This window comes from Hypomesus nipponensis, chromosome 25, assembly GCF_054491055.1.
Source record: "Hypomesus nipponensis isolate SF chromosome 25, ASM5449105v1, whole genome shotgun sequence".
In the NCBI taxonomy this organism is placed as follows: Eukaryota; Metazoa; Chordata; class Actinopteri; order Osmeriformes; family Osmeridae; genus Hypomesus; species Hypomesus nipponensis.
In genome coordinates this window covers 9,476,646-9,494,330 of record NC_140385.1, presented here as the reverse complement: position 1 = coordinate 9,494,330, position 17,685 = coordinate 9,476,646, and the positions used below count along the sequence as shown (strand labels likewise).

At 46.2% G+C, this 17,685-nt stretch overlaps 1 protein-coding gene across 1 annotated transcript in view; it reads left to right on the top strand.

The window, feature by feature from the left end:
• The window catches only part of ptprda (protein tyrosine phosphatase receptor type Da), a 132,576-nt gene that overhangs the window by 88,995 nt on the left and 25,896 nt on the right, over positions 1–17,685 (top strand). Inside the window, exons 7-20 of the mRNA XM_084690958.1 lie at positions 449–718; positions 1,666–2,247; positions 2,828–2,973; positions 3,157–3,301; positions 5,101–5,406; positions 6,304–6,497; positions 6,974–7,000; positions 7,642–7,759; positions 8,583–9,170; positions 9,605–9,702; positions 9,957–10,213; positions 11,179–11,272; positions 13,541–13,750; positions 14,892–15,052. Coding sequence (XP_084547084.1) covers positions 449–718; positions 1,666–2,247; positions 2,828–2,973; positions 3,157–3,301; positions 5,101–5,406; positions 6,304–6,497; positions 6,974–7,000; positions 7,642–7,759; positions 8,583–9,170; positions 9,605–9,702; positions 9,957–10,213; positions 11,179–11,272; positions 13,541–13,750; positions 14,892–15,052 — 3,196 coding nt within the window. The remainder of the gene's footprint in view (positions 1–448; positions 719–1,665; positions 2,248–2,827; positions 2,974–3,156; positions 3,302–5,100; positions 5,407–6,303; positions 6,498–6,973; positions 7,001–7,641; positions 7,760–8,582; positions 9,171–9,604; positions 9,703–9,956; positions 10,214–11,178; positions 11,273–13,540; positions 13,751–14,891; positions 15,053–17,685) is intronic.

Here is a 17,685-nt window from a genome sequence, read left to right as displayed (position 1 = left end):
ACATCAACTGGAAGTGCGCAGCATTGAAGTTGCTTTTCTCAACTGTGGGCATGCTGTCGAACCTCCAGTTCCTCTGTGCTGTTCTAGATGGTATGATCCGTGCATGTACTCTGTGGTCTTGTACGTCTGTAGCTATGGCTCGCCAATGAGCCCCGTGCTAGGCCTGGACTGAACGTGTTTGTGAAACTGTGTCACTCTTCATCAAACCATCCCGGACAAGCGTCTATGTGTGTGTAGATGACATCCGAACGAGTACGTTAAAGATAAACGCCGGGCGTGACGTAAACGTGCGCAATGGTGTTTTTTGCGTATTTGTCATAACACAAGTTCTTCATGTATTTTTATTTTTTTTATCTCTCTCTCTCTCGGATGTTGATGGGAAACCTTTCGTCTCTGCCGGGCCCGCACGCGTTCTCACCCCTTTTCGCCTCCCGTTGGTCTCTTCCAGTGCGCCGCGTGCCGCCGCGTTTCTCCATCCCCCCGACGGACAACGAGATCATGCCGGGCGGGAGCGTGAACATCACCTGCGTGGCCGTGGGCTCGCCCATGCCCTACGTCAAGTGGATGCTGGGAGCCGAAGACCTGACGCCCGAGGACGACATGCCCATCGGGCGGAACGTCCTGGAGCTCACAGATGTCCGCCAGTCTGCCAACTACACCTGCGTAGCCATGTCCACCCTGGGGGTCATCGAGGCGGTGGCACAGATCACGGTCAAAGGTAAACACGGCATGCTTTTGGGGGGCATTTTCCCTGCTTTCTGAGACCGTTTTCGAACCCGGGCCACTGCGATAAGGCCTCAGCCTACGTGGTACACGAGCGCTTACCCAATGAGCTACCGGACCACCCCGAGTACAGATTGTTTACCTGTCCATGTCGTGTTTTCATGTTGTAAGGGAGGTTCGAAAAGTGCTGGCGCCAGCCTGAGATGCTAGATATGGACTACATCTGACTTTTTATCTCAGTTTTGTAATGCTTTCGGAAAAAGGGGCTTGTATGAACTATGATTGGTGGTGTTTGGACTAGTTATCAGAGTGTAATCATATCTCCTAGACAGCATACCAGTGAGATACATCCCAGATTGCCCTCCTATACCCCCCCCCACACACACACACACACACACAGCCTGCTTTCTCCCAGACATAACAGAGAGTGTTAGTCACAATAAAACCAAGGCTGCCAATAACCACCCCCAGTTATACACTGGAGATGGAATATAAAGACAATCCATTGCCCTCATATCTTTCGCCCCTTGCGGATTGTGTGGTAAATTAAAGCAATAAATTAGCCAACTAAATTATTAAAGAGATAAACACTGAGAAAAGCCTGACTTACTGCAGGGGAAGCCAAGCTTGTTTAACTTGGGAGACTTCAAGTCTCTTGGCCCTGGATCTATTTTACACTACTTAAACAGTGGTTACACTGTACTAATTAGATTTATGAAGACAAGACAAATAATACAATAATCTGCAGTGTCTTTATCTGTTGCCTTACGATTTGATATGTTTTGAATAGCCTCATCAGTGTTAATCCAATCAACTGATTCGGGTCTGTTTTACTCGATAAGGCCCAGCCGTTTGCCATAATGGGGCTGCACACTGACAATATACATTGTGTATAATGAGTCGCTCTGAATCAACGCCTGTGTCACCACATTGGTTTTCCAGCCTTGCCCAAGCCTCCCGGTATTCCCGTGGTGACGGAGCGGACAGCCACCAGCATCACGCTGACCTGGGACTCGGGAAACCCCGAGACGGTCTCCTACTACGTCATCCAGCACAAGTCCAAGTACTCGGACGACACATACAAGGAGATTGACGGCGTGGCCACCACCCGCTACAGCGTGGGCGGACTCAGCCCCTACTCCGACTACGAGTTCCGGGTGTTGGCGGTGAACAACATCGGCCGCGGGCCTCCCAGCGAGGGCATCGAGGCCAAAACGGCAGAGCAGGCGCCCAGCACAGCCCCCAGGCAGGTCAGGGGTCGGATGCTCAGCGCCACCACGGCGGTCATCCACTGGGACGAACCGGAGGAGCCCAACGGGCAGATCATGGGCTACCGGGTTTACTATACCATGGATTCCAACCAGCCTGTGAACCTGTGGGAGAAGCAGATTGTCCGGGGGTCCAATTTCCTCACCATCCAAGGCCTCATCCCCAACAAGACTTACTACATCAAGGTCCTGGCATACACATCGGTGGGAGATGGACCTCTTTCGGCAGACCTGCAGATCATTGCCAAAACAGGAGGTAAGATCAGGGGGTGTGCTTGTGTGGGGTTCTTTATTTTGCTGTGATGTTGTTTTTATCATTTTGGAAATCATTGGAATCACTAACATTCTGGGAAGAACAAGTTTCGACAACTTCACAGTTGACAGAGTTTCAAGGGGCTAATTTAACGACCAAATTTCATTCTGTGAGAGCTTTTCCACTCACCCTTATTATGAAGTCTCTTCAGTGTTGACCGCAGCTGTAAACACTTGTAATCTCGTTGGGCTCTTGAGTGCCAAGCGATTTTCGTTTCCCATTTGGCATTCTGAATGACAAAAATCATTGAAAATAATGAATTCCAATAACGTAAAGCCTTGTTTATCTCTTGAGGAAGATTAACGCCGTTATTCATATGTGATCTATCCCTGTAATCTTTTTCCTTTTTGCTAATGCAGTAGTCGTGGCAACTCTAGACTGCTTTTAGAAGTCTGTTATAGACCCAAATGCTCTTGTCTCAAATGCTCTTGTCTCTGATCCTGCAAGCAAGAGTGGTTTGATAATATGGTGTACATAATGCTACTTTCAAAATACTAAATCTGTTTTTTCTCTGACTTCCCAGTTCCATCCCAGCCAACAGACTTCAAAGGAGAAGCAAAATCAGAAACAAGTATTTTGCTTTCATGGGTAGCCCCCGCTCAAACAGGACAAGACAATCCCGTCACAGGATATGAACTTCTGTATAAAAAGGGCGATGACAAAGAGGAGGTAATCAATATGTACTGAGTCTTCTTTTACTGTACAAGTACTGCCCTGAATGAACTGCATGCCATGACTCAGACAAGAACAGAAGTCTGGGTAATTGTGTTCACAGTCGGACGTGGGTGAAAAGTATGTGACCTGCTATTTCGAGTGCAGCTTCCCTGACAACATGGCTCCTTCTCTCAACAGAAACGCGTCAGCTTCGAGCCTACCTCCACGTACCTTCTGAAGGACCTGAAGCCCTTCACGACCTACACGTTCCAGCTAGCCGCGCGTAGTAAGCACGGTGTCGGAGCCTACACTAATGAGATCTCAGCTGAAACTCCTCAAACACGTAGGTCTTCCTCCATATCTAAGTCATGGCTAGACAGTTTTCCGGGGAGTTGGCCAGGCAAAGTCAAGTCCTCCATTTTCAAATGCGCCCACTTTTTCCCCCACTCGGTGTTCTGCTATTTGAATGAGGTATCGCCAGTTCCAGAGTTGTTTGGTTTAAAGACATGGAAGGCATACAAACCATCAAACAAAAGTGAGGATGTCTTTGAAAATGGAACACTTTTCCACAACTACAACAAATAAAGAGCTGTTTTGAAGTCAAACTGCCCCTGCACCTATTCACGTGATATGGGTGTGTGGACAGTGTTTACTCAGACTAACCTGTAAAATCCAGATGACAAGGTCACAATTGTAGGCAGTAGCCACTCCAGCAATATGCTAAAATGTCTCAAATGCTATTATCGAACTTTCAATTATTAATTTGAATTCCCTTATTCCCCTACTCTTCATCCAGCTGTCTATAATCTGATTAGCAAAAGATTAGAACTAGTCTAATATTGGAGGAGGCCTTGTCTCTTGACGTTGCATGTCAGCCACCAGTATTTCCACAATGAGTCTGAGCTTTCTCCGCAAAACTAAATTTAGCAAATCTTTGTTTTGTGGGGGTCAAGGGGAAGTCATGTCACCCTGCACATAAAGATAATCAGAAAATTGGTTACTATGAAAAAGTTCCGTAGAAAGCTCAAAAATCACTATATTCTCTGAAGATAGGCAGATTCCCACACTTGCAGACCTCACGTTTATTAAACACATAGAAACTGAGTGATTCCACAAAACCTCTAATTGAGAGATTAAAACATATTGTTCATGTATCATTTACTCTGACAAGTTTTACAACACAAATTGCGAAAGAGCTAAAAAAGCCCAAATGGCGACTGTCTACAATCGTTTTAATGGCTGGTTTTAGCAGCTTTCTAATAAACCTGAGGTCTGCGTAAGACACAAAGGCAGAGAGCAGGTGGGTATCCAAGTTCAAAAGTTCAAACCGCCCAGATGCTGGGAGGTAAACAGAAGCTAAACATCAATGCAACGTGTATGCATGCCAATGTTTCGAAAACAGTCAGTCATGTCTCCTGGAAAGTTCTCTGTTGTACAATCAGGCTTTTACCACAAACCAACAGGCTTCGGAAAGGTTGGTGACCAACACAATGTTTTCTACCTTTTGCTATATCGAAAGCATCAACCTTTATGTTTTTGGATTGATGGTAACTGCTTGCCAAATTTAGGATGTGTTTATTAGACGTCTGAATTTGAATTTTAAGTGAAAAGGGACGTTTTCTGCGCCTTTAAACATCACTATACATCAATATGATATTTACATGTGAGGGACAAAAAGCCCAATAGTATGTAATATAGGACAAGCTGCAGTATAATCATGTTTTTTATTTTTTTTAAACCAAGGTAGGTTATAAATACTGTGAAAGTGTACTACTATCTCATTACAGTCCCATCCATACATTCTCAATGTCTGTCTGTCTGTCAGTTATTTATTTTACTTTGATCTTACTTTGAGAAAGTGTTGGTCTCACCTTTTGTCTCATCTTAATTTTATATCATTCATTGACTTATGAAACCTTTTCCTCAACAACATGTTTTCGGTTGTTCCTCGTTCTCATTTTGTGTCATTTTGATTTTTCCTTTGTTGTTTTGTCGTTTCCACCACCACCATCACCATCATCTCGCCATTACAAAACAAAACTTCCTATGAACCCCTCCTTGAAACAAATCCAACCAATCCAACTCTACTGAAACCAACAATCCAACCAAACAATCCCCTGCTCCTCCAAATCCTCCTATCAGAACCCTCCGCCCCACCTCAGGACGTCAGGTGCTTTAGCCCCAGCTCCACCAATATTCTGGTAAGTTGGCGGCCACCCCCTACGGAGTTACAAAACGGGATCATAACCAAATACGCCGTCCAGTACACTGCAATTGAAGGGGATGACACCACCACCCGCGAAATATCCGACATTCCTTCTCAAAACTCCCAATACCTCTTGGAAAACTTGGAAAAATGGACAGAATACCGCGTGACAGTCAGTGCTCACACGGACGTTGGAGCCGGACCGGAAAGTTTACCCCAAGTTGTCCGCACCGAGGAGGATGGTATGTTTTCAAAAGCCCCTGTCCCCGTTGCAATGATAGTCCACCCTCTAACCTGCCCCCCCTTCTCAGACACTAACAGCGTTTTCCTCGCTCAACAATCCCTTTTTCATACCCTTTCCCCCTCTGCCTCCTCCTCCTTTTGCTTCTCAAACAAACATGCACTGTTAACTCATTTTGGGCCAAATCTTCTAACTCGGATTCACTTTGCAACAGCATTTTTTTGTAACCAAGCAGACTGTGACTAACTTTTTGACTTTTTTTTTTTGTACGAATTTTAACCCTAATACATTAATTTCAACACATGGTATGGCATTTTCACCTGCACTGACAATATTTGACTTCAAAGATGAATTCCAGTCCCAACTGTCCTTTTTGGAAAAAATGTTTTATAGCATTGTTAAACCTTTTGAGTTTTTTTAGCAACTTGACTGAATGCCAAGTTATGAACAGTGGGAAGGAGACAAGTTGAAAGGAATCATTTTGTTCCTTTGGCCAATAACATTTTATTTTTCAAATACTATTGCATTTTTAAAACTTTTTCCTCAATGCTCCATAGCCAAATTCTTGCAGTGCTTCAAACTTCTGAAACACCTGCTTTGGCTCCATTTTTCTATTTTAACAAATACATTTTAATACCATGTTTTTTATCCACTATTCCATTTTTAATGTTTCAAGATTAGGTCAGTTGTCAGACCTGTTTTGGCGTTGTTTTTCTTTTTCCTTGCCATTGTTGAAATATTGATGTCATGCAGTGCTTGTTGCAGTGTGCTCCCCTTTTGTCATTTTTTTCCAACCCGGTATTTTGCTGAAAGGAGTTGGCCAGGAAAAGAAAATGGGGGGAGAAGGGGTCTTCTATAATCTTGACATTTTTTCTTTTATCCCATGGTGTTCCTCCAGTTCCCAGTGGCCCACCTCGTAAAGTCGAGGTGGAGGCTATCAACTCCTCATCAATTAAAGTGATCTGGCGCTCACCGATGCCCACCAAACAACATGGGCAGATCCGAGGGTACCAGGTGCACTATGTCAAGATGCTTAATGGGGAGCCTACAGGACAGCCAGTCATCAAGGACATCTTGATCGACGATGCACAGGTAAATCACTCCGCCTCTCACTTCTTCACGCACACACACACACATATACGTTCTAACCTTGAGAAGTGAGAAGTCGTTGTCGGTAGTCCCTGCTGACTCAGCAAACTCACAGAGCTCTATTATAGCTTGTGTAATGTTATGAAGCATAACCAATGACTCTAAACCACTGAGTTCCAGTGATCAGGGAAATACTATGATGAATATACAAATGAATTTATCCTTGGACACCAGGGCACCAATACCACAGCCCTAGGAAGAAAAAAAAAAACATTAATGCGTGTGTCACTTTGTACCTTGGTTTCTTAATGCCCACCAACATGTCCAAATATTCTCTAAATGGGTGACGATAGGAATCATCCAGTATATTCATATGATGTTCTGTCTCACCCTCAGTGGACGCCTCATCTCTCTGACTCTGTACTTAGCTGTTGTTTCGTTTGTCTTCTTCCTCTTCAAACTCTCAAAATTGTAATCAGTGGGAATATGATGATTCAACTGAACATGTGAGTAGATGTGGAGATGTAACGTCCGTCATGCTTCCCCCCTCTCTGCCTTGCCTCACCCGCATGTTTCACCTTCCGTGTCCCTTGGACCGGTGATCTGTCGCGAGCTTTGCTTCACCCCCTAACCGTGGTTGCGCTCTAAAACTTCAAACAGAATGGCTTGACTAACAGAGGGCCTTCAAAGACAATACAAACCAATATTCAGAGTTTATGTTTATTTATTTTTTATTTTTTTGGGGGGGTGGGGGTTGTGACAGAAAAGCATGATGCATGTAGTTCATCTTTGAGGACTGTAAACCTGGTCTTTATCCACCAGTTTTAGAGCACTTCTGCTATCATTTTTGGATCCCTCTCTCTTGGTGTGCGCTTATCCAGTTCATATGCATGGAGTGATGGATGTTAATGGCACTCGTATCATTGCAGGCAATGACAATATGGTATTACTAAATTACTATTAACCATTGCAGTTGCTAAATCGAAATCAATCTGATAGAATTGTGTATTGACTTTTTCCCAAAGCACGATGGGAAATGTGTATGTCATATTTGTCTCTGGCTGGACAGTATGGTTCCGCCCCACACCCTTGCGGGGGACACAGGTACAGCTCAGGATTCTAAACGCCCGTCTTCCCCTCTGAACAGGAAATGGTCATCACTGAGCTGCAGGCTGACTCCACGTACTCTGTTGCCGTGGCAGCCTACACGACTAAAGGAGATGGGGCTCGCAGCAAGCCCAAGCTGATCTCCACCACTGGCGCAGGTAAGAGAGTCTGTCTCCTCTCACACTAGCCTCCCACAGTCCTTCCTGAATGCAGTACATTTCATGCTGTCAAACGCTCTGAAAAGCCACCCATTGGAGATTAAAGGAAGCCAACCTTCTCCCCCACCGATGGCTATTAAGGTGTGAATGCGGCTAATTACACCTCAAATGTGACAACAGTTATAATTCCACACACCCGTCCCTTTGACATTGAAATGCTCGTAGGGGTTAAAGGACTAATGGGAAAATGAAGAGGGGGGAAAGGAAAAAGAAATACTTAAAAAAATTAAAAGCAGCCAGCAGTCTGTTCGGCATTCATTGCTTTCTTTCGAGAGTGCTGCATCACGCCAATTCAAACGGCAATTCAGCAGTGCTTCTCCGTGTCTGTATGTGACATATAATTGCCGTTTAATCCTTCTGAAAAGCTTTTCATGTCGCACCTGCCTGCGGGTGTAAAGATACAGGCAGGAAAGTGTGAGACTGAGAGGCAGGTTAACTCCCAGTAAGAAGCGTACAAAGAATGCCATGATGGTTTGATTCGGAAGAAAAGCAAACAGCAAGAGCAGTGTGGCAGACATTGTATGATCTGCGTTCTTTTCTTAAGTAGTGTTCGTATTGTCGGAATTGTATCCATTGTAAAACATAGATCAAGGGGTGACAGTCATTCCATTTACAAGATGGCTTCTCATACCGTGTCATGTTATTGCGAGGTTTCTGCTTGCTGTGACAGTTGCTATGTGGTACATAGTGTTTATTGCATAATATTGGAAATCGTTCCTGGGTGTTTCTCTAACCGTTTTCCTTTCTTGCTGGTGTTGCTTAGTTCCTGAAAAACCCCGGCTCATGGTCAGCACCACCAACATGGGCACAGCCCTGCTGCAATGGCACCCCCCGGCATTGACCTTCGGCCCCCTCCAGGGCTACCGCCTCCGCTTCGGACGGAAGGACGTGGACCCTCTGACCGTTATCGAATTCCCTGAGCGGGAGAACCATTACACGACCAGGGAGATCCACAAGGGGGCGTCTTACACCTTCCGCCTGTCCGCCCGCAACAAGGTGGGGTTCGGTGAGGAGACGGTCAAAGAGATTACCACCACCGAGGACGTCCCCAGCGGTTACCCGCAAAGCATCACCAGCGAGGGGGCCACCACCACGACCATTCAGGTCAGCTGGAAGCCCCTGTTGCTGGCAGAGCGTAATGGCCTTATAGTGAAGTATGCTCTCCAGTACAAGGACATCAACAGCCCCAGGAGCCCCTCAGAGCTCTTCATCATCGCCCCGGAGTCCACCGTTATCTTGGACGGCCTTAAGGCGGACACCACTTACGATATCAAAATGTGCGCCTTCACCAGCAAAGGCTTTGGCCCCTATAGCCCAAGTGTCCAGTTCAGGACACAGCCTTTGGATCAAGGTAGGACCCCTCCCCAAACACTCCCCCCCCCTCCCCTCTCTACACCTTGTTGCCCAGCTTCACCCCACCACCACCACCAACCTCAGAAGTCTTCTTCTACTGGCCTCCAAGGCAGAAGACACAGTACTGGATCAGCAGCAGGATCGGTATACAGCTGTTAAATGTGCATAGCTTCCCCACTCTATGTTAAGTAGAAGGTGGAGTAAGTATGTGTATGTGTCCCTTGTCGTCTTGTCAGCCAATGAGACATCAGCCACTAGTTAAGATAGTTGCCGCTGTTAACAAGGTAAGGAGGGAGTATTCAGTACAGTACAGATATTATTTGGAAACTCAAAACAGGTAAGACTGGCCCAGAACTGAAGCTGAGACGAGGACGATCAATGGGGGTTGTCTTTTTTGTGTCTAAATCGTCTGCTCCCCATTTCTTTTAGCAGTGTTTGCAAAAAACTTCCACGTGAAAGTTGCCATGAAGACGTCGGTGTTGCTCACATGGGAGATCCCGGACAACTACAACCCTGCTCAGCCCTTCACAGTGAGTCACGCTGCCCATCAACCATGTATTCATGTTTGACCACCACAGATGTCTTCTCCCACATATAGACCTTTTGATATTACGATACATCAAACACATCAACACGTGGCACCCCACGATCCATTCGTTACAGCAGATACGGTTAACGTTCACCATAACCCCAACATGTACCAAGCGCTGTTGAATTGAAAGGTTAGTCACAAAAGGTCTAGCCAAACGTGATACAAAGTCCACGACGTCTCCCCTGTCCACAGATCCTCTACGACAACGGCCAGAGTGTGGAGGTGGACGGGAAGCTCACCCTGAAGCTGATCACCGGCCTGCAGCCCGAGACGCAGTACTCCTTCCTGCTGACCAACCGAGGCAACAGTGCCGGAGGGCTGCAACACCGGGTGTCCACCATGACCGCCCCCGACATCCTCCGCACCAAGCCCTACCCCATCGGCAAGACCAACTCTGACGGGATGGTGACCGTCGAGCTGCCGTCGGTGCAGACCTCGGAGAAAGTGAAGTAAGGGCCCGAGGAGCGACTGTCGCCTGGTGGATAATTGCCAGTGTGCACTCGTCGAGCTAGCTATTTAGCATCGTTTAAATGTGTTTCATTAAAACGCCTCGGTGGTTGCCCTAATCTGCTTATTTACAAACCTTAAGCCCCATTTGGCATCCAGCATCAGGATAGTTTAAACCTGATTATTCATCGCCCTGATATTGCTAAGCCTTTCGAGGGATGTTCACAACACACACTGTACAACCGTCCTCCTAAACGCCTTTACATATATGACTCGAGTGTTGTGGTTGAATCCCTCGGATATAGAAAAAGGTCTTTCATGGTCAAGTGCTTCCTACTCACAATCGTGAAGCTCCTTCTCTCCCATGACAGGACATTAGTGAATTAACTTCCCATTAACCTGCCTCAGTACTTTTCTGGCTGACGCTAGCTTGCTCAGTGCCTTGCAAGGAAGCCCTCACCAAAATACTGGCAGAGGCCATTATCTCCCTTGCCACTGCAACCAAGGAATGAAAATCCCTCTAAGTCCAGGTCTCTCAAAGTGGTCCTTATCAGCCACACTGGTCCTCAGCTGGTTGTGACCCCCATGCCCGACTTTCCCTGAGCATGCGTCCATAAAACTCCAGACGTGAGAAAAATGACCCTAATGGACTGATAATAGCTTACGCAACTCGCTAATTGTGAACTTGTGTCATGTTTTTTCTTCTTCTTGTTTCGTCCCCCAAATCCTTCTCCGGGGTTACACTGTCGGGATGAGAGGATTCTCAAGTGTTTGTTTGGGCTATTCCCCAGGGAGGACGTCTGCATTGTGTTAGGCTAAAGCTCTGAAGGCTTTGATGTCGGCTTGTTTTGTGTTTAATCTTTGCATGCGACCTTCAAAGTTACCAGACGCACTCTATGCAGAGTAAAAAAAAAGTGAAGTCACCGTGACCTTTGACTTGACTTGGCGAACGTCGCTCTTTTCCCAGGGGATACTACCTGATAGTGGTGCCACTGAAGAAGCAGCGCACGGGCAAGTTCCTCAAACCCTGGGACAACCCTGACGAGATGGACCTAGAGGAGGTACGTATGGAGGGACTCGTCAACAACTCAGTCCATCAAACTGTATTTGCATAGCCCTTTTTTAACAAGCAGCACCACGGAAGACTTCACATACGCCCAAAGAACAGCACCTAAGTCAACCTAAACCCCCATGAAACAATCGAACCCACCAAGCCATAGTATACTGAAGTAGAGAGGAAAAAGTGAAGAACGGATTTTCGCAGATTGGAGAAGACAGGGCCAGGAGTAGGAGCCAAACGAGGCTTGTTGATTGACGCAAATAGCCAGAGAGTGCATTATTCATATGGAAATGAGAACATGAAGCAGTCATCAAGTGTTTTGCATCCCAACCCCCATCCCCACCTCCTCAAACCCCCCCCCCCCCCCCCCACGCGCACTAATTACCTGAAGAGCTGCTTCAAGCCTGATGTCTCTGCTCATTCCAAGGAGTGCAGGTCGCGCGGTTGTGCGTGGAGCTCTCGTCAACTTTTTTGGGGTTAATCGGCCGAGCCTAGATCGCGGCAAGCTTTTTCCCGTGCCCCGTGTGGTCGCAGGCGGAGTGCCAAGGGACAGAGACTGCGGGGTGGGATCGAAATCTCTCGCCATCAGAATAGGACGGGGGCGCCCGTCTTGCGGCGTGGCTGGGGCAGAGGCAGGCGCCGCCGGGGTGGCCGCCATCCTCCTGCCCTGACCATTCATCCTGCAAGTGGCCCTCCGTCGGAATTTATTTGTTTGTCAATATCGGCGCTCACCTTTTCACAACTTTCCCAAGGGCGGCTGGATTTAGCCGTGCTGACAGATAGAGATGATTGAAGACATTATCGGGCCGCAGCACCGGCCCCGGAGCCAAAGCACGCGCACACACACACACTTGACAGCCGCGCACACACTTGAGAGATATGAAGTTTGACGCCAGACAAGTAGCCAGCTTCACTTACGCTGATCTGATGTGCACTCGTGTGAAGTTGAAAACGCAGCGTAAATCAGACCGACTTGGATGGCGTGGAGATTGGGTTCTATTTCAATCTCAAATACATCATACCCTGTACGCCACGCCATACGTCTTCATTTCTGTTTGGATTGGACGCTTTTCAGGAAGCCCTGTTATCTTGCCAAATGTGTTGAACAGTATATTTAGCCCCATATCATGTTTGCAATGTATACTCGCTCACATAGAGCCAGCCCTGAACCAGACACGGGTGCTGATATTTCACTTCCTTGATGACAGCTGGACTGTATGTTTCCATACGGTCATTCTGTATTTAGACTTTGAAAATGATCATGTCCCCCAAGAGGCAATTTGGGGTACAACACAGAACATATAGACAGGAGACACACACGACAAGCACATCAGACAACAAATCAACAACAATCCAAGGTCATAAAGATCATCTATAGCAGCCCTTATAAATATAATCATAGTCCAGACAGACTTTCAAGACCCAACAACTGTATGCCAACAAATTATATATATATATATATATATATATATATATATATATATATATATATATATATATATCATGTATAGCGTGGGAACAATTCCTTCTCCCTTTGTAGACGTGTGACCTGCTTCCCATTCACGTCAGGGTCCGTTGTCTCGCTAATGTGTAAATGCGTCGTCTTAGCCCCCGGTCGTGCAGAGACGTGAGACAGAGCTGCACGGGTAGAAAGCAGGAAGCCCTGTTGCTAAGGTGTTGAGGCTGCTGCTCCGCTGTTATGACACCGCACACCCCTCTGGGACAGGCTACCCTCTGGGGGGGGGATCTTAAGTGATGCTCACCTCCTAGATGCCCGCAACATGGACTGAAGAATGAACAAATCAATACAACGAGGAGTTTCTTTCAGCATCTTTATTTTATTTGTTTTTTTGCAATTGTTTGAAATAAATTACCTCTCATATCAGTGTATTCAGAGAAATAATGACTGTATTATTACCTGATTTAGTGGCAGTGTTTAGAGGAATTAAGATGTTTTTGTTTTCAGTGGAAGAATGGGAATCTTTTATCTTCATACTGCTTTAATGTAACTGTTTCTGAAAGAGACCATAGGAAATAATTTGTGTAATACTACAGTCTCTGCTGCACTAAGCAGAAAACATCAATTCATGATGTTTGCAGTTCCATTCCTCTGATTTCTCCGTCTGTACTTGACGCTTTTGTAATCAGGAGAAATTTAAAAACACCTTAGTGGGTGAGTAGATGTCTGTGTGAGTGTGTGTTATTTGTCACAAATTGTGTGATTGTGCAGTTTTTCATCGATTGTCTACATCATCTGTTTTCACTTCAGCTGCTGAAAGAGATTAACAGGACAAGCCGAGGTCTTCGATTCCGCCGGCAAACCGACCCAAAGGCCTACATCGCCGCATACTTTAAAGACCTTCCCACAGAGTTTACCCTGGGAGACACCAAGATCTATGGTGACTTTGAAAACAAGCAGCTCCTGAACGGACAGGAGTACATCTTCTTTGTGCTTGCCATCCTCGAGATGTCTGAAAATGTAAGTCTCTCTCTCTTTCTCTCTCTCTCTCTCTGTCAGATATAGTAGTCATCCAAGGAATTCAGCTCAGACTCAAACTTCCCTCTTGGTATTTCCTTACGAGGCATCCCTCACCCCATGCTAAAAGCCTCAAGTGAACCGTCAAAGGCTAAAATCCACTGTGCCTTGGCATGGGGCTTGTCTGCTTGGCCAGATGTGTTACTTTGAGTCTGTATGTGAAGGCTGAGGCTGAGACTGCATGGAGGACCTAGCCCCTGCTTCTATATGAGGGAAACCCCCAGAGGCCTGGCCAATCGCAGGAATACCTCGATAACCGCTCTCCTCTTTAATTGCAGCCAACGTGCGGACCTGCCTTATCTCCAGTGCAGCAGCGAGCGAGTGTGTGTGTGTGCCTGGACCAAAGGAGAAAGTGGGGTGATTAGCTGACTGAACGCTGTTCAGTGATGGATTTGATGAGCTGGGGGGTTTTAGCACAGTCCCGGACTTTCGTTGGCAGGACTAGCTCCAGGTAGAAGGAGAAACGATAATGACGGGCGGTTGAAAAATCTCCAATTTGCCAAGCAAAGCACAGATTGGCTTTTTTGTGCCCCAAAGCCTAGTTCTTTATCTCGCTCGCCTCAGAATGATGTGAGGAACTTAATCAGGGTCCCCAAATGAGAGATATTATGATGGTGCCTATCGTTCCGATGGGTCAATTTGTAAATTAGCATTGAAACAATAACTTTAGAAAAGTAATGACGCCCCCACACTCCCACTAAAGGCTGCCATGATGTCTTTGTGAATGTCATGTTAACTTTGCATGAAAGGAAAAGGCAATCTACTGGACTATGCACATACTGTATATTGTGTACAATCGTTTTATTTGTTCATAGTGTGTTTTGATGTGGAAATGATGTAACGCCGTTTCCTAACCCGCCACAAAGTCAAGTCGAGTTTAAGACTACATGCTCAGACAAGATAAGGAACTTTCCCTGTTTTTGGACTCAGTTTGAATTTGCTTTGAGCTAACATCAAGTGCAACTAGTGCTTAAGGCGTAAATCTGAGGCCTAGGAAAGACTACAATTTGAGTAAGAAATTATGAAAAAGTTGTGAAAGACAGTGATTGTAATTGAGTTTTTGCCGCCCTTTGTGTTTCCTCAGACAATGTATGCCACCAGCCCCTACTCTGATCCTGTTGTGTCAGCTGATATCGACCCTCAACCAATTATTGATGAGGAGGAGGGTCTTATCTGGGTGGTGGGCCCTGTGCTCGCGGTCGTCTTCATCATTTGCATCGTCATTGCCATCCTCCTGTACAAGAGGTAAGGACAGAAACACACATACACACTTCCACTACGCATGTACCATATTAGAATTGCAAACAGTGACACCCACTCACCCTCCCAGATACACACTGAAAAAACTGCGTTATAAATGGCCAGTACTTCACACAGCCACACTGACACACTCCATCCCCATGTTACAAACCTCTGAAAATCATACCCGGATTCACCACACACGCACATTCACACACACACACACACACACACACACACTCTCTCCCACACACGCACACACCCGGCAGAAGATGGCCGCTCTCTGTCACCACTCATCAGTCAAGCGTAGGAGGAGCGGCGCTCAGACTGTCTGCTGCGTGTCGCTGCATGTGTGTGTGTGGCTTTGGAGTGGCCCCCGGGGCTCCTCCGCTGCCGCCCCGCCCCTCCCCTGCCCACCTCGCTGGGGAGAGATGCGACCTCTCGTTGCCCCGGTGCTTTACGAGGACTCGCACATTTGGTTTGCCTTCGTGTCCTCCCACTCTCCGCTGAAAAATGGACAAATAACCTTGGTACACAAGCAGACGCATTGGGAAGGAAAAGCGCTGCATCGATTTGAAAACGGACTTGGTGACAGTCCTCGAGCTACATTTGCAAAGGCGCACCGACTCGATCACTGGTTTATAAACGTCATATTCTCACTTTAACTGTATCTGTTGTTTGTATCTGTAACTGTCGTGGAGGTGTGAAATGCCTTGGTGCTAATCGGCTAAGCCATCATCGAGACCCCCCAATCCAGAATGTTCTGCAAAGTCAACTTGCATGGTCAGTTTTTTCCTTTTTTTTGGTCCCTGGATGAGTAATGTCTCGGAGCAGGCATATCCAGGGACGCCTAAAAACAAGTAGACTACCCTAGGACCCCAAAGAAGCACCTTCACTCTCAGCTTGTGTTTGTGCCCAGCAGATTCAAACAACAGTTATCGAGTCAATGTCACCGGTGTTTTGGAACTTTATGGTGCATGACAAGAGAGATATTTCACTTGTCAAGATCAAATTTGTAACAATGGCATGTTGTTGTTGTTGTCGTCGGGTGGGGAACAAAGGACACCGGTGATGTTACCGTGGTAACAGTGGGGAAGAGGCGAGATAATAGCTACACCGCATCACTGATGAACTGTATAAATTGACCACAGCACGTCACGCTCCAACCGATACAGGTCATGACCAGTTTATGTTAATACGAGTTCAAAGTCAAGGTCCCTCCTTTTCCAGATATGAAGATGGATTTAAGTCATCGTCTAATACAAAAAATACAGTATTTCATACTTACCATATACACACATTTGTATCTTTTGAAGTCAACCTGCTCTCTGTCAAGTTCTCACCTAAGTTGTTGCATTGATGCAAAACGAATTATTTATTACACACAGGTATGGACACACCAATCTAAAGTGTTACAGATGAATGCCAAGCTTGAACAAGAAGTAATCACTTGTAACTGTGTGCAGTGAAACCGAAAATACATTAATCTTGGATGCTTCTAGGACAGAGTTTTTGTAAATACAACCCAACCAGAGCCAGACGCAGCATAATTAAGTGTACTGTCTGAGGTAAAGCGTCGCTAATCTTAGGCGCCAAGTCAAATTGAGACATGATTGGAATCACTGGACTTGGTTTTATAGCACGATGTGTGTTTCCAGTTATTACACAGGAAACAGCACATTAAGAGATCAATTAATGTGTAATAGCTTCAATGTTCTCTATGGTAAGATGCAGTTCCTTGGATTGTCACAGGTTTTGGGTCTTGCCGTCTAACTTTCTGTCACATTTGTTTTCCTTGCTTACCAATGGAGCAGCAAACCAGACAGGTAAGCAGTAAAGAGGAAGTCAAACAAAGATAACAACACGTGTTCCCATCGCAACCCCCTCCTCACCTTCCCCACCCCACCCCACCCCAGTCAGACACCCTTTTGCTCTTCCCTGTAGCTTACACACCAGCCCACAATGACTGATATTAACAAGGACATTCACATGCGTTTTCCTGGATGGTCCACCAGTTTTCAAGTGTTTTCATATTTGTTTTGGTCACAGCAACTCAACGTAACCCAACTTCTTCTTCTTTGCCCAAACCTGCACTCAAACGCCTGTTTTCTCATATTCTCCCTCTGATTATATTATATTCTTCCCTAAATGATCAGATCATCCAGTATGCCCACCAATAGATCTATTTCTTCAACAGTATGACATCCCAACCAAACGTGCACTCGGGCCGGGGAAGCAAGCACCGGTACTGTAACTCTGAATGTACAGTGTTCCTACCCAGCTCCCCTCGCCTCTGCTCCCACACGTCATATGCTGAACGCTTATTCAGTTCTCTTTTTCCTCCTCAAAACCGGTCCCTATACACCCTCGCCCACACTAAGCCTTTACCTACACGGATGTAGTACACACAGATGCACCTCTACAGAGGCCAGGAAGTAGAAAACAGTGCTTTCGTTATATGCCACTCTGCCGTCAAGTGGCAATTGTTGATGTGAAACATCAAATCGCATTGTCGTTTCTAGCCAATACTAGTTTTCCCTACTAGTTTTTCTGGGTGTAATCTTGTAGAACACACACGCCATGGCATGTGTCTGCATGATTGTGCCACACAGTTGTCCGCCCGGGCCTTGTATGTATAC